This window comes from Macrobrachium nipponense, chromosome 13, assembly GCF_015104395.2.
Source record: "Macrobrachium nipponense isolate FS-2020 chromosome 13, ASM1510439v2, whole genome shotgun sequence".
NCBI lineage: Eukaryota > Metazoa > Arthropoda > Malacostraca > Decapoda > Palaemonidae > Macrobrachium > Macrobrachium nipponense.
This window is the reverse complement of record NC_087206.1, coordinates 82,853,017-82,871,099: the sequence shown is the minus strand read 5'-3', so window position 1 is coordinate 82,871,099 and position 18,083 is coordinate 82,853,017. Positions and strand designations below refer to the sequence as shown.

Here is an 18,083-nt window from a genome sequence, read left to right as displayed (position 1 = left end):
TCTCTCTTTTAAGTAGAATTATAAGAGGGAAATTAAACTTCTTAATTTCAAGAATGCATTTTCTTCTTGTACAAAGATAAAAAAAAAGACACCAGAAATCTTCTATTTTAAAAGGAAAATATTGTACAGATTATTTACTGTATTCCTTGAGAGTAATATTTTAATATTTTTCTTATTCATAAAATGTATATCATATTTTGTTGTATAGACAAAACCGATATCTTTCGTCTTCTCTTTATTTTAAAAAAGAAAATTCTATAAACTATACGATTACAAAAGATATCGCTTGTATTTTACTTGAAAGGGAAAATACGGTTCAGACTGGTTACTGTCTACCCAACAAGTAATATCTTTTGATTTCAAATTATTTTAATTACTCCCATTTTTCTTTACCGGATATTTTACATTTTGTCTTAGTTACTTTTTTAACGAATCTTTCCCGAAAGAAAGTACAAATGAAACCGATAATCTAGTTTCGTAAAATACAGAACAGTTCACAGTAGATATTATTATCTCAGGACAACTAAACCCCGGTAGCCTGTAATTGTGCTTGGGAAATGTAGTCAGTCGTTCAGTTTAATAATAATAATAATAAATAAATAATAATAATAATAATAATAATAATAATAATAATAATAATAAACACCTTCACTTCAATCCTATCTCTGCTGGTAATTTTGACATTAGGTTTAATATAATAATAATAATAGACCAGACAGACTATACATAACACGAAAGGAAGGAGGGAGGGGACTACTAAGTACAGAGGACTGCGTCAACATCGACAACAGAGCACTGGGGCAATATCTGACAACCTGTGAAGACGAGTGGCTCAAGAGTGCATGGGAAGAAGGACTGATAAAAGTAGACGAAGACCCAGAAATATACAGACAGGAGAATGACAAACAGAACAGAGGAATGGCACAACAAAAACCAATGCACGGACAGTACATGAGACAGACTAAAGAACTGGTCAGCGATGAAACATGGCAATGGCTACAGAGGGGAGAGCTCAAAAAGGAAAACTGAAGGAATGATAACAGCGGCACAAGATCAGGCCCTAAGAACCAGATATGTTCAAAGAACGATAGATGGAAATAACATCTCGCCCATATGCAGGAAGTGCAATATGAAAAACGAGAACATAAACAACATAGAATGCGAATGTCCGGCACTTGCACAGAACCAGTACAAAAAGAAGCATGATTCAGTGGCAAAAGCCCTCCACTGGAGCCTGTGCAAGAAACACCAGCTACCTTGCAATAATAAGTGGTACGAACGCCAACCTGAAGGAGTGATAGAAAACGATCAGGCAAAGATCCTTTGGGATTATGGTATCAGAACAGATAGGCTGATACGTGCAAACAGACCAGACGTGACGTTGACTGAAAAAATCAAGAAGAAAGTATCACTCATTGATGTCGCAATACCATGGGACACCAGAGTAGAAGAGAAAGGGAGAGAGAAGAATGACAGGTATCAAGACCTGAAAATAGAAATAAGAAGGATATTGGGATGTGCCAGTGAAAATTGTACCCATAATCATAGGGACACTAGGCACGATCCCAAGATCCCTGAAAAGGAACCTGGAAAGACTAGATACCGAAGTAACTACAGGACTCGCACACAAGAGTCGCTACTAGAAATAGCGCACATAGTGAGAAAAGTGATGGCCTCCTAAGGAGGCAGGATGCAACCCGGAACCCCACGCAATAAAAAAAAAAAACACCCAGTCGAGTAGGATGACTATGATAGACCAAAAAAAAAAAAAAAAGGAGTAATGATATTAATGATAATAACAGATGCCTCACTTCTTGTTTCTCTCTACTGGAAAACATCAATTACTTACAATCAAATTAAGAATCAACTCTTATCATGTGAAAATCGCCCGTATGTGTTCACTTTGCTTTGAATGGGAAGTACGCGCGAAGGAAAAGGATTAAATGAATGGGACTTAAAAGGACAAAGATAAGTGTAAAAACAATAATAATGATAACTATATATTTATATATATATATATATATATATATATATATATATATATATATATATATATATATATATATAAACATGAGAAGGTAATATCTTACGCAGGATTCCTGCAATTGCTTTTTTCCGTCATAGAAATTTACAAAAATCAAGACGCAGTTATGAAAATAATACTGTTTGGGTAAAGTGCGCATAAACATTATTATTATTTTTTTTTTTTTTTTTTTTTTTTTTTTTTTTTTGCTCTATCACAGTCCTCCAATTCGACTGGGTGGTATTTATAGTGTGGGGTTCCGGGTTGCATCCTGCCTCCTTAGGAGTCCATCACTTTTCTTACTATGTGTGCCGTTTCTAGGATCACACTCTTCTGCATGAGGCCCGGAGCTACTTCAGCCTCTAGTTTTTCTAGCCATTTCTTCCTTTTTGCTTCTGTAGCTCCAATCTCAGGCTGTTGATTACTTTCGTTGTGGTGATCAGTTGCTGGATGACGACCTCCAAGTACCTGACCGTCTTCCCCTTCAATTGGGTTGAATACCTGGTTGCCGGACGAAGCTCCTCTGTTGCCAGAGGTTCCATTTACGTCGTTGTCGTTTATTCCTTCATTTCTTTCCATCATTGCTGAGTTTTGCTATTTAACCCATAGCTGGACCCTACCCCATCAGGGATAGGTACTCATTTACAGCTGAGTAGACTGAGGAAATTATGGTGAAGATCCTTTCCCAAGGAATCAACGCCGAGGAGAGCGGTCACCCATCCAACGACTGACCAGCCCCAATGTTACTTAACTTGACTTAAGTCCATTGAGGGCCTAACCCACTCCTCCACGGCGCCACATTTTTATTATTATTATTATTATTATTATTATTATTATTTAGAGGATGAATCATATTTATATGGACAAAGTTCCCCATAGGGACCACTGCCTCGAAATTCAAGCTTCCAAAGAACATGATGTTCGTTGGAAAGACGTAACAGAAGGTAATAATAAGAAATACAGAAAGAAAAGATGAGATATTGATATTGAAAAAGGAAAACGTAAACTGACACATTAATGCATAACTAATAAAAATTCTAAGTAAATAGCGTACATCAAAAGGGAACTAAAAAAGAAACGTTAAACTTAAAAAAAAAAGAGAAAAAAAGAAATGTCGAGCAAAAGAATCGTAAATAATTCCCAACAGGTTTTGTAGATATTAACAATGTAAAAAAAAAAACATATATATATATATATATATATATATATATATATATATATATATATATATATAAAGATATATATATATGTGTGTGTGTGTCTACTAATAACTTCACCAACCACGTAATACAATTGTAATAACCACAAAACCTCAGATCCAAAAGCATGGATATGAAGAAATTCTGATGGCCTTAGCAGGATTCGAACTCGCAACTGGATTATCAGAATGTGACCACGAGGAATATATAATATCTTTGCCAGCTTCACGTGAAAAAAAAATTAGTACGTATATATGAAAACAGGTGCAGTTATAAATAAAGAAAATTATTTCTAGCGTTACTTCAGTGATGGAAATACCAGATGCCATTCCTCTCCCCACCCCCTACAACCCTGGGGAGGTAGGAGGTCCCTTCAGAGTAACTCACACGGCGAACTGTCCGCAGAAACGGAAGTTGACAGTAAAAGGTTTGAAAGGTATAACAGGAGGCAAACCTCGCAATTGCGCTATGAATCAATTGTTAGACGATTGTGGGAAGTAAGATGGAAGAAAGAGAATATGAAGGGAGGTAAAGTAAATGAAACGAATGAGGTTGCAGCTAGGGGCCGTAGGCACGCTGCAAAGAACCTTAAGTAAAGCCTACAGTGCACTGCATGAGGTGCACTGACGGATTTTTTTTAAATTTCTATAGATTATTATTAGACTCTATCAGATTTTCGTCATTTTATTTTTGAGAAATCGTGATTCAAGATTTAACAACTATTTACGCGTTGTAAAATGACTTTAATGTTGAAAAAAAAACTATGCTAACCTAGGAAAACATGTTATACTTATTTTCTTTTAAATTCATTTTTTTTTTTATTCTAGGAAGTTTTATGAAGCCCCTTCTCTCATATTCAATCCTAATTCCACCCATGTCAAAGTATCTTCCTTACAGCCCTGGAGTCCTTTCAACATAACTTTGCAGTTACTGATATAATGAGAGGTTTCATAGTACGTCTAATTTGCAGGCAGATGTCAGTCAGTGATTTGACCTGGTCTCAGAAAAGTTAGGTCAGGTATATTCTCAATGGTGGGTCAAATGCCGAAGGTTATTATTGCAATTAGTTTCATAATTCACAGACGATTGAGAATTCATTATTCACGAGCGTTTGATCATTCATAATTTACCGACTTTAATCATCCATAATTCAAAAACGTTTGATAATTCGTAATTTCAAAAAATCGTTCGATAATTAATGATTCTTAAGCGTTTGATAATTCACATACGTTTGAGAATTCATTATTCACGAACGTTGATAATTAATAATTTACAGACTTTAATCATTCATAACTCAACGACGTATGACAATTCATTTTTTTAAAAATCCTTTGATAATTCATGATTCCCAAACGTTTGATAATTAATAATGCACAAATGTTTGATCATTCATAATTCACGCACGCTAGATAATTCATAATTAAGAAAGTTTGATCATTCACAATTTAACAAATCGCTTGATAATTAATGATTCTCAAACGTTTGATAATTAAAAATTCACGGACGTTTTGATCATTCATAATTCACGAACGCTAGATAATTCATAATAAAAAAAAAAACTTTGATAAATCATGATTCTCAAACGTTTGATAATTAATCATTCAAAGACGTTTGGTAATTCATAATTCACGAACGTTTGATGATTCATAATTTTTAAAAATGCATTTGATAATTCCTAATTATAAAAAGTTTAACTCGATGGAAAATAATAGCCTAGCTAAGATACGTTCTGTCTTCATCACTAGTAGATTCACATCGACGGTGCATTTGATGTCTAGGTCAGTCCCTTACGATGCTCCTGATTGACTGTTGATAAGCCAGTCACAGGGCTGGAAACTCTCAGTCTCTCTCGAGAATTCACATGGATAGGATCTATGTTCCACCTCTCCTGAAGTATACGTCTTTCAGGAGAGGTGGGACATACATCCTGCCTATGTGACCTCTCGAGAGAGACTGAGAGTTTCCAGCCCTGTGATTGGCTTATCAACAGCCCAATCAGGAGCGTCGTAAGGGACTGGCCTAGACATCAAATGCACGGCTGATGTGAATCTACTATAACAAGGTTTTAGCATCCCATTGCTCTCTCTCTCTCTCTCTCTCTCTCTCTCTCTCTAATAGTGACGCAAAAAGAGCACGTGGAACTTCCTCGCTTTCTCTCTACAACCCCGAGAAAAAAAAGGAAGTTTTTTTAACAACCTCAGATATTAACCGTTGGGGCATCAGGAAACTTCTAATTATTTACGATGAAGTTACGTTTTTATTTTAGGTTTATCTTCTTACGTTGTGTTTGTCTCTTGCTTGGAACCAGTGATTATTCAGCAACGGGACCAACGGCTTTACGTGACTTCCGAACCACCTCGAGAGTGAACTTTTATTACCAGAAATACACATCTCTCACCCCTCCGTGGAATGTCCGAGAATCGAACTCGCCGCTACCAAGGTGGCACGCCGACACCATACCGACCACGCCACTGAGGCGCTTTACAAACATTTGACCAGAGGTGGGTATTTTGACAGGCTTGAAAACAAGTGACCCGATTTTGGTAGAAATATATAATACCCTGAATAGGAAACCTTTTACGTGTCGAATATAGAACTAAATATATAGAATTTAGGCCAAATGCCAACCACTGGTACCCATGAGGTCAAACACTGGGACATATGAGGTCATTCAGCGCTGGAACGAAAAAATTTACTTAGAATAGAAAAGAACATAGAATTTAGGCCAAAAGTCAAGCTCTGGAACCTACGACGTCATTCGGCGCTAATGATGCAGCAGTTTCCTTTTGGAATCATCCTAGATGTTACCTAGATATTATGAATCAACCTAGAGATTACCTAGATATGATGAATCAACCTAGATATTACCTAGATATTATGAATCACCCTAGATATCATGAATCAACCTAGATATTACCTATATATTATGAATCAACCTAAATATTAGGAATCAAGCCAGATATGACCTAAATATTAGGAATCATCAATGTTAGGGATAAACTTAGATATTACCCAGATGTTAGGAATCGATCTAGATATTGGGAATCAAGATAGTTATTACCTAGATCTGAGGAACCAACCAAGATATTACGTAGATTTAGGAATAACCCAGTTACTACCTAAATATTAGGAATCAATCTAGACATTAGGAACCTTCACAGCTGATGACTCACCTTCCAGACCAGATACACCGTATTATTATTATTATTATTATTATTATTATTATTATTATTATTATTAGCAGACATATGTATCCAGAAATTATGTATGATAAATTCGTAAAGTATCTAATTCTACGGGCATAACCAGCTTTGTTTCACGGGCAGAACCAGCTCAGTTTCAGGGAATCCCTTCTCATCCCCACCCCCTTCGGAGTACGGGGGTGAGGTAGGATGAAACCCCATTATAAACCATCTTAGGGGTCCTCACTATAACCTTGCCACGTTTCATGCCCATCGGACCATCCGTTTGGCCGTGATTGAATGACAGACAGACGGACAGACATAAGGCCCATTATAGTAAGATTATTACTATTATAATTATCAATGGATGACCCCTATTCATAATGGAACAAGCCCACAACAGGGACCATTGGCTTAATATTCAGGCTTCCATAGAATATGGTGTTCAATAGAAGTAACAGAAAGTAATAGGAAATAGAGGTAAAAGATCACTGTTTAGGAAAGAAAAAATAAATGAACGAATCAATAAATAAATAGATAAACAAATAAATAGATAAAAATGTAAAGTAAAATACAAGATTTGTTATTAGGTAGTGATGCATTGCATCTTCGCCTGAACCTCTGAAGTTCCAATAGCAAGACAACGAAGGAATAAAGGACCTCTAGAATGTAGAAGTTCGACAACGACGCACATTTATTCCATAATGATGATGCTGCTCATCAAATCAGTTTTTTTTTTTTTTTTTTTTGTAGGCTGATAGAGGGGAGCAGGGATCAACAGTGAATGTGAAAGATCACTTTGCCTTTTCTACACTGAGTTCCACTATCGTAATTATAGTATATACGTAATTATATATACATATGTATATACATATATATAGGGATGTGTGTATATGTATATATACTTGCATTTATACGAGTATATATATAAATACACATTATATACATATAAATAAATTTATGCATATAATACACACACACACACACACACACACACACACACATATATATATATATATATATATATATATATATATATATATATATATATATATATATATATATATATATATATAATATATATATATATACATATATATAGATATATATATACATAGATATATATATATATACATATATATAGATATATATATACCTAGATATATAATGATATATATATTATATATATATATATATATATATATATATAGTATATATATATTTCTATATTAATATATATATATATATATATATATATATAATTCAAAGAGTTATTTATATTTACGAGAAAAGCCACAGTCATCGGGACACGGGGCAAACTCCACGCTCGACCCAAGGGCGTCCCGCGTGGTAACACGACCTGCGAAACGTGTTTAATTGGTCCCGAGTGAGGAAGGCGCTCCCTTCGACGGGAGAGGCGAAGAAGAAGAAGAAGAGGAGGAGGAGGAGCAGGAGGAAGAGGAGGAGGAGGAGCAGGAGGACGCTCGGCTATTGTCCCGAAATGTTTGACTTGCGCGACCCTCCCGGCATAGTGATTAGGTCCAGGACCCACTCTCTGCCGACCCCCCTCCTGATCGCGCCCATCATTGCTTGCTCTCGTCCCTCGTCGATCCTCTCGAAGGACTCCCTGAGGATTCCTCCTTGGCCCTCTCCAAGCTCCGGAGGACAAAGGATACAGGATGGTCGAATCTCGATCGCCGTGATGGCAAATGCGATGGATACAAACGCTCTTGGCCTAGACTTAAGATTTTTTTTTTTTTTTTTGGACGAGAGCCGGGTAGAGGGTTGATGTGCACATGCGTCGCTACTCTTCTCCTTCTTCTTCTTCCTCGGGCGGGACAAAAATGCGATCTTTTAACAAAGGTGTAAATCTGAATTCGTAATGAGGTATCTGGAGTGTCGAACTTGGCATTATTCTCTCTCTCAATCTTTTTTTTTTTACCTTGGGTTCCGTATTGTAGTCTCTGTCCAAACAGGTGTATAGATTAATGCAGGTGAACAGCCTGTAAAGAATTGGACATTATGCAAGACCAGCTGACTACGCTAATTTTTTTTTTTTCTTTTTTGCCTATATTACCTGCTTATTTCTTTATTAGCCTAATCACTGCAGCTTTCATAAGAGTAATGTTAAATTAAGAAAACAGTTTATATTCCCTGTAGCCTACCATATTCTTTGGAAGCTTGAATTTCAAATCAGTGGCCCCTTTGGTGGGTTTGTGCCTTATGAAGAGGGGTTTATCTTCTAAAAATAATAATAATAATAATAATAATAATAATAATAATAATAATAATAATAATAATAATAATATAATATATAATAATAATAATAATAATAATAATAATAATAATAATAAAATAATAATAATAATAATAATGGTATCAGCACAGATATGGTGATACGTGCAAAAAGACCAGACGTGACGTTTATTGACAAAATCAAGAAGAAAGTATCACTCATTGAAGAGAAAGAGAGGGAAAAAATGGATAAGTATCAAGACCTGAAAATAGAAATAAGAAGAATATGGGATATGCCATTGGAAATTGTACCCATAATCATAGGAACACTAGGCACGATCCCAAGATCCCTGGAAAGGAATCTGAAAAAATCTAGAGGCTGAAGTAGCTCCAGGACTCATGCAGAAGAGTGTGATCCTAGAAACGGCGCACATAGTTAAGAAAAGTGATGGACTCCTAGGGAGGCAGGATGCAACACGGAACCCCACACTATAAATACCACCAAGTCGAATTGGAGGACACTGATAGACCAACAAAAATAAATAAATAATAATAATAATAATAATAATAATAATAATAATAATAATAATAATAATAATAATAATAATAATAATAATAATAATAATAATAGTGGGCACAGTTTTCCGTGTCGAAAATGATGACAATGGTTGCAGGTCCAAAATAAACTCACATGCTATATCATTGTGGACCTCCAACCAATAATAACAATGATAATAATAAAAATAATAATATTTTTGGAGTAGACCCTCTCTCAAACATGTCTTCTTGAAAAGTTTTGCTGTTTCAGCTCCATTAATTTTGTATAGAGTCTTCTCTATTTTCCTTATCAAGGATATTTCGGTGTTGCTCAAGTTGGCAAGCAACAACGTGCCAAAGGAGGTCGTCAAATCCGGTAGAGTCTCTATATAAAATATATGGAGCAGAAGCAGCATTCCTTTTCAATAATAATAATAATAATAATAATAATAATAATAATAATAATAATAATAATAATAATAATAATAATAATAATGGATGCCGGGTACCAAGTCAAGAAAAGAGGCAACAGAATCAACCATCTGATGTTCATGGACGACATCAAGCTGTATGGTAAGAGCATCAAGGAAATAGATACCCTAATCCAGACTGTAAGGATTATATCTGGGGACATCAGGATGGAGTTTGGAATAGAAAAATGCGCCTTAGTCAACAAAAAGGCAAAGTAACGAGAACTGAAGGGATAAAGCTACCAGATGGGAGCAACATCAAACACATAGATGAGACAGGATACAAATACCTGGGAATAATGGAAGGAGGGGATATAAAACACCAAGAGATGAAGGACACGATCAGGAAAGAATATATGCAGAGACTCAAGGCGATACTCAAGTCAAAACTCAATGCCGGAAATATGATAAAAGCCATAAACACATGGGCAGTGCCAGTAATCAGATACAGTGCAGGAATAGTCGAATGGACGAAGGCAGAAATCCGCAGCATAGATCAGAAAACCAGGAAACATATGACAATACACAAAGCACTACACCCAATAGCAAATACGGACAGACTATACATAACACGAAAGGAAGGAGGGAGAGGACTACTAAGTATAGAGGACTGCGTCAACATCGAAAACAGAGCACTGGGGCAATATCTGAAAACCAGTGAAGACGAGTGGCTAAAGAGTGCATGGGAAGAAGGACTAATAAAAGTAGACGAAGACCCAGAAATATAGAGAGACAGGAGAATGACAGACAGAACAGAGGACTGGCACAACAAACCAATGCACGGACAATACATGAGACAGACTAAAGAACTAGCCACCGATGACACATGGCAATGGCTACAGAGGGGAGAGCTAAAGAAGGAAACTGAAGGGATGATAACAGCGGCACAAGATCAGGCCCTAAGAACCAGATATATTCAAAGAACGATAGACGGAAATAACATCTCTCCCATATGTAGGAAGTGCAATACGAAAAATGAAACCATAAACCACATAGCAAGCGAATGCCCGGCACTTGCACAGAACCAGTACAAAAAGAGGCATGATTCAGTGGCAAAAGCCCTCCACTGGAGCCTGTGCAAAAAACATCAGCTACCTTGCAGTAATAAGTGGTACGAGCACCAACCAGAGGGAGTAATAGAAAACGATCAGGCAAAGATCCTCTGGGACTATGGTATCAGAACAGATAGGGTGATACGTGCAAATAGACCAGACGTGACGTTGATTGACAAAGTCAAGAAGAAAGTATCACTCATTGATGTCGTAATACCATGGGAAACCAGAGTTGAAGAGAAAGAGAGGGAAAAAATGGATAAGTATCAAGATCTGAAAATAGAAATAAGAAGAATATGGGATATGCCAGTGGAAATCGTACCCATAATCATAGGAGCACTAGGCACGATCCCAAGATCCCTGAAAAGTAATCTAGAAAAACTAGACGCTGAAGTAGCTCCAGGACTCATGCGAGAGTGTGATCCTAGAAACGGCGCACATAGTAAGAAAAGTGATGGACTCCTAAGGAGGCAGGATGCAACCCGGAACCCCACACTATAAATACCACCCAGTCGAATTGGAGGACTGTGATACAGCAAAAAAAAAAAAAAAATAATAATAATAATATAATATGTTCTATTGAAGGAGATTGCTGCATACATAAATTATCTTGACTTTTCATATGTATCCAATGGGCGTGTTACTCACCAACCTAAATAGTACTGAAAAAGCCGTAATAAGGATAGAAAAGAACGTCTATAAAATAAATGCAGCTGAAGCACCAATCTCCTTCAATAGAACATGCTTGAAAGAGGATCTTCTACCTAAATACACCAATAATAATAATAATAATAATAATAATAATAATAATAATAATAATAATAATAATAATAATAATAATAATAATTCGCCTACTGGTAAATAGTTGAGCGTTGAAAGGGAAACTGAAAGTAGAAAGTAGAAAGGTTGAAAGTTGCAACAGGAAGAAAAAAAAAACTTCTCATTTGCACCAAGAAACAAATATTGTTAGGGGAGGATGGAGAGTCAGATGGAAGAAAGAGATTGTGAACGAAGGTACAGTAAAATGAAAGGTTTGCTTATTTTGTTTGTATAGTGTTTTTACGTTGCATGGAAGCAACGGGACCAACGGCTTTACTACGTGACTTCCGAACCACGTCGAGAGTGAACTTCTATCACCAGAAATACACATCTCTCACACCTCAATGTAATGCCTGAGAATCGAACTCGCGGCCACTGAGGTGGCAGGCCAAGACCATACCGATTACTCCACTAAGGCACTGCTAAAATCGTCGTTTCATATCCAGTTCGCTCTACTTCGGGAATTTCACCGATGGGGAATTACAACTGACAGGCGATTCGGTACATGGGAGACTCGAACGCCCTACAGTGCGTACCGACGACTTAGGTCGACGTCATTAACCCCTCATCTGTCGACTGAAAGTCGTCGATACGTACTGTCGAGGGTTCGAATCTCCCTTTTGCTAAATCCTTTGTCAGTTATAATTCCCCTTCGCTGATACTCCCAAAGTGGAACGTACTGGATATTGAATGATGTTTGTAGCTTAATGTTTGTGGATACTTAATTATTTACACGTCAAACATCCATATTTAATTTAAAAACTGACTGGCTTTAAACTGTAACAAAAAAAAATCACTTCTCAAGTAGACTCATACTGACGCCTTCTAAATGATTAGTTTGTTTAGATTAAATTATTTTTAAGCCACTAAGTGTGGTAAGGTTTGATAGGGAATAAACAGGGGCTTGGAGTGAACCTCTGAACTTTTACCAACCAAATCTAAATATTTCTGAAAGAAGTATTTAGATATCGTACGTCATTCAAATTGTCTTGCGTACACGTTTTTCTCTTTTTTTTGAGGGGTGCAAATATCTTCCTACTTATGCATCTATCAAGCTTTTTTTTTATATTAAGCAACTTGTATTTTATCAGATAATTAAAAATAAATTGTTAAACATTCTTCGGTCTATCCGTGGATATGAACCGTTGATCTCATTTGATAAAACAAATAACTTCGTTTCTTGATATCTGACGCAAATTGTAACCCTATATTCTTCAACAAGTAACTAAAAAAATATCTGTGTTTATTGCCTATAACATGTATCTCTTTTAATATAATTTTGATTAGAAAATTAAATCCCATTTTTAGCACAAATTCAAATCTCCTTTTGTCTACATTAATACATTTAATGAATTCAGTGTACAATGAAAATAATAAATTTCAATCTATGTGGAAACTGACCCACAATGAATTCAAATGGGATTCGGACACATTTCTGCAAATATTGAACTTTGTTCAGCTTTTACTCTATTGTCCTTCTACTGCGCACGCGCGCATCCACAGTAGGATAACCCAACAAATGAAAATCTACGGTTAGTTTTCCTTGAGAAAAAAATACCAATTACTTTTAAAATTTGTCATATTTTTTTTCACAGGTATACAGACAGTAGCTTTGTGAAAGTCGTCCTACTGCGCATGTGCGCATACTTCTTCGCGCATGCGTAATAAGATGACTCCACATATGACAAACTACAGTTTGTATACTTTAATAAAAATACGAATTACTTTAAATAATCAGTCATTATTCCCAGGCATACAAACTGTAGTAGCTCTTAATGCGTGCAGTCATCCTACTGCGCATGCGCCCAGACATCTCCGCACATGCGCAGTAAGTAAGATGATTCCACATATGACAAACTACAGTTCGTATGCTTTAGAAGAAATACGAATTAATTTAAATAATCAGTCATTTTTTTCCCAGGATTACAAACCGTAATAGCTCTTCATGCGTGCAAGTCATCCTACTGCGCATGCGTCCAGACATCTTCGCGCAGGCGCAGTAGGAAAAAAAAAAAACAATTTCCTTTTCAAATGAGTCCTATTCATTTACTGGTCCTTCCATGTCTTGTAGTACAGTTACCGAACCCCGCAGGGACGCCGCCGGCAGCGAACGCAGGAAGGTCCACGTGAAACGCCCCATGAACGCCTTCATGGTGTGGGCACAGGAGGCCCGCCGGAAGCTCTCCTGCAACCACCGTCAGGTGCACAACGCCGAACTCTCCAAGTCCCTCGGCAGGATATGGCGGTAGGTCTAGTTCTCCTTCCTCTGTTTTTTCAATTTTAGGTTGAATTCGTTAATATTTTACTCGTATGTACTCTCATTTTTCCTTTTTATTATAAGGTTCAGCTCTCATGTTCTGCTTTTTTTTTTTTTTTAGATTGAATTCAGTAACATTTTATTCATATTTACTTTCACTTTTCCTCTTTTTATTTTAAGGTTCAGCTCTCATGTTCTGTTTTTTTTTTTTTTTTTTTTTTTTTTTTTTTTTTTTTTTTTTTAGATTGAATTCATTAATAATTTATTCATATTTACTTTCACTTTTCCTCTTTTTATTTTAAGGTTCAGCTCTCATGCTTGTGTTTTTCAATTTTAGGTTGAATTCATTAACATTTTACGCATATGCAATCTCACTTTTCCTCTTTTTTACTTTAGGGTTTACTTAAAATTTAACCTACTTAATATTGAACGCAATGATGCGTTAGCCCTCTGTACAAAAGCGTTTTAAGTTAACCGAAGGACTGGGACCTATGAGGTCATTCAGCGCTGAAATGGAAATTGTCAGTGAAAGGTTTGAAAGGCGTAACAGGAGGAAAACCTCAAAGCAGTTGCACTATGAATCAAGTGTTAGGAGAGGGTGGAAAGTAAGAACGAAGAAAGTTAATATGAAAGGAGGTACAGTAAAAGGAACGAAAGTGGTTGCAGCTAGGTGCCGAAGGCACGCTATATCGCTTTCAGCGGTGAATGACCTCATACAGGTCCCAGCCCTTGGCCTAATTTCTATATCACAATTTTCCTCTCGAACGCGGTGCACTGTAGGCATTTATATATCTATTTATTATTTATTTATTTATTTATTTTTATCTATTTTTATTTATTTATTTATTTATTTATTTATTTATTTATTTATTTATTTATTTAAACTTCTCTCCGGCGTCCCCTTCCTTAGGGCCCTATTTCGTTTGGTTTCCTTAAACGAGGACCCACTAGAAAACAAGGGATACTGCTTGAACGTAGCTTTTAGGAAAAAAAGACGACCGGAGCATTTATCATAATGAGATCATTATGATAATGAAGTTATTAACAATACCAATACGAAAGTCACTACACCTGTCAGATATATATGATCGATTGATTTCATGAATTTTAGGACCTCAGTGATTAAGAAAGGGAAAAATGGAAGTTGGAGGAGTTGGACAACAAGATAAAGTTATCCGGAATATGAAGAAAATGAAGTACAAGATTCTAAGGGCGAAACAGGGCGAACAACTCCAGTCAGAGGAGTTGGACAGCATAAATGATAAAAGGAAGGAGGAAGGGAGGTCAAGTAAAAGGCTAGAAAGTGGGTGCGGCTAGGGTCCGAACGGGCGTCGCAAACAACTTTAAGTAATGCCTACAGTGCGCCACGCGACATGCACTGGCGGAATTATCCCCCTCCCTAGAAATCATGATACCTTTACAAAATGGGATTCGGGAATATATACATATATATTATATTATATATATATATATATATATATATATGATATATATATATATATAAAAGGCCCATGAAACAATATTTGAAAGTTGCAATCACATATTTCGTACACAGAAGGAAGTGGTTGAAACATAATGGTTGCAACATTCAAATATTGTTTTTGGGCCTTTTATCTTCATATTATACTGTAGTATTACAGTCAAGATATATATATATATATATATATATATATATATATATATATATATATATATATATATATTATAGATCCAGTGGTTATTAAGCTAGCCTCAACAGCACGAGCAGTCAGGTTCGTTCCCCAACTGAGGCTATTAGGAATTAGGCGCAATCCGTTACCTACCAGGTAGTGAAACGACTGCCATGAGACACGGCCATGACTGGATGAAAACTGACATACTAATAATAATAATAAATATTAGGAAAAACGATAAATTTGTCTGTTATATCAGTAAGTGAACATCGATTCATATTAGTTTGAGGATAGCAGTTTATTTTAGTAACTTTCGTTGTGAATATGATTCATACAGGGATTTTCTCACAGCCCTTAGTGTTCTGTATATGTTATTAGTGTATGTATGTATGATGTATGTAGTTATGTAGGTATGTTATATAAATAAGATATATATATATATATATAATATTATATATAAATATATATGTAATATGCATTTCTATATATAGGTATATATATATATATATATATATATATATATATATATATATATATATATATATATAATAAAATACATCTTACAGTTTACAATTTTCACGTCACGCATAGAAGGCTATTTTCATTTTACAACTTTTACAAAGATTTTCAATGGATCGATTGTGTCTTCTTGTCTTTTTCCTAAACGTTTTTCAGGAAAAAAAACTACAAAATAAATAATTTCTGTAGCGTCCTTCTGAACGCCCCAGAAATTGTCTAGAAAAAAGAAAAAAGAAATAATTTCTGTAGCGTCTTTACAAACGCCCCAAAAGGCTACATAAATGTCTGTAGCGCCAAGGCCATAAAACATTCCACTACATCTTGAAAGAGACCTGGGGCACCTGTAGTATAATACCCCGCAGTCGTACCCCGAGGGTGAGTCTCCCTAAGGAGTGACCCACTGACCCTTCCTTCTCCTCCTCCTCCTCTTCCCCCTCCAGAGGCGTCCCTACCAACGCCGCCATGCCCATACCAATGCCCTCTTACCCCTTCTTCGTCTTGAGTGTCTTCGAAGGTCTGGCAGAGTTGTCATGTAGGGCAATTTTCCCTCCAAAAAACCGTTCGCATTTGTCTATGTTCGCGTCACCATGGTGTTCAATATATCAAGCGACATAAAACGACATTCCTTTACTGTATACAAACTTCGTTAACGTGAACATTAGCCAAATGATACTGATACTAATACGGAGTGTTATCATCGGCTATCATCATCGGCGTCCTGCTCAGTACACTGGGAAACCTATTTATAAAGTCAGGCCGATTTTCCAGGAAAAGGCTGATACGGCCTCGCTGTGTGATAAACGAAGCTCTTATCGTCAGATAGGTCTTCTGCTTATCTGCTGCTTTTGCTGTTGCGCTGTCAGGGTTTAAACGTCTGCGTCCCTGGCGCGGTAGAATGCGATGGTTCTCATTACCTGATGTGAAAAACTTTTATGCACGCTGTACTTCGATCCGTAAGGACACGCGAGGTTAAAAGAGTATTGTCTGCTATGTAGCTAACGCTAATAACTAATGAGGCATGTCTAAAGGTAATGCACAAATATAAGCTATGTGTATGTATGACAGGTGTCCACCAGCATCATCTAACACAGACAGAAATTGAGAACGTTCTGCTGTGAAATATTCAAATCAGCAGAAGTATGTCTGCCTTACATCCACCACCGCTAGGCTGATAGCCTTCATACAAGCAAAGTAGGGAATTAAAATTAGATCTGTGTATTCCTAAGCGTCGTAAATTTAGTCCAAAGCTGAGACAATGTTCAACAGAGAGAGAGAGAGAGAGAGAGAGAGAGAGAGAGAGAGAGAGAGAGAGAAATGTGAAATTGTGCCAATTCAGCAATAAACAGGAAAAAGACCAACTGCATATAATCACCCACATTCTTCGTACTGAATCTCTAAATCAAGAGGGACATGAAATACATATTTTCACGTACAATATATATATATATATATATATATATATATATATATATATATATATATATATATATATACACATATATGTGTGTGTGTGTGTGTGAATGGCTCAGTGGTGTAAGTCACTGTCTGCCGTTGTTTCTAAACCGCGCTACAGTTCGAATCCCGCCGGTGACGAATCACTTTATCACTTATAATTCCCCTCCGGTGTAAGTGATTCCCGAAATGTATTGAACTGAATGTTAAATGATAATTCCTGCTTAGTACATATATATATATATATATATATATATATATATATATATATATCTATATACATATACATATATGATATACATATATATGTGTAAATGTATACATAAATGATAAATCTGACATATCATCGTATTCTGCAACCTCTGCCTCTCTCTCTCTCTCTCTCTCTCTCTCTCTCTCTCTCTCTCTCTCTCTCTCCAGGCCATACCAATCCAAGAACCCACCTCCGATTTTCACCCCATAAAGAGAACTATCACGATGACAAATCCCACGGCAAATCCTTCGAAGGATCTGCCGATAAAACGACGAATCCTTCCCGTGCATTTTCTTTCCGCAGAAAAGGATACGAAGACATTCAGAATATCAAGAAGGATATCTCGCCATGCCATATTTCCGCAACCACTTCTCGTGGCCTGGGTTGAGTTATGTCGTAACCTGAGCTGTTCCTATCCTCCCTCGGACAGTAT

At 36.3% G+C, this 18,083-nt stretch overlaps 1 protein-coding gene across 4 annotated transcripts in view; it reads left to right on the top strand.

The window, feature by feature from the left end:
• LOC135225149 (transcription factor SOX-8-like) overlaps positions 1-18,083 on the top strand; it is a 51,107-nt gene that overhangs the window by 6,910 nt on the left and 26,114 nt on the right. For 2 of the 4 annotated variants that reach the window (XM_064264378.1, XM_064264377.1), the window contains exon 2: positions 13,589-13,762. In XM_064264378.1, the coding sequence (XP_064120448.1) occupies positions 13,589-13,762 (174 nt within the window). The remainder of the gene's footprint in view (positions 1-13,588; positions 13,763-18,083) is intronic. The other 2 variants (XM_064264380.1, XM_064264379.1) reach the window with 2 other exon arrangements.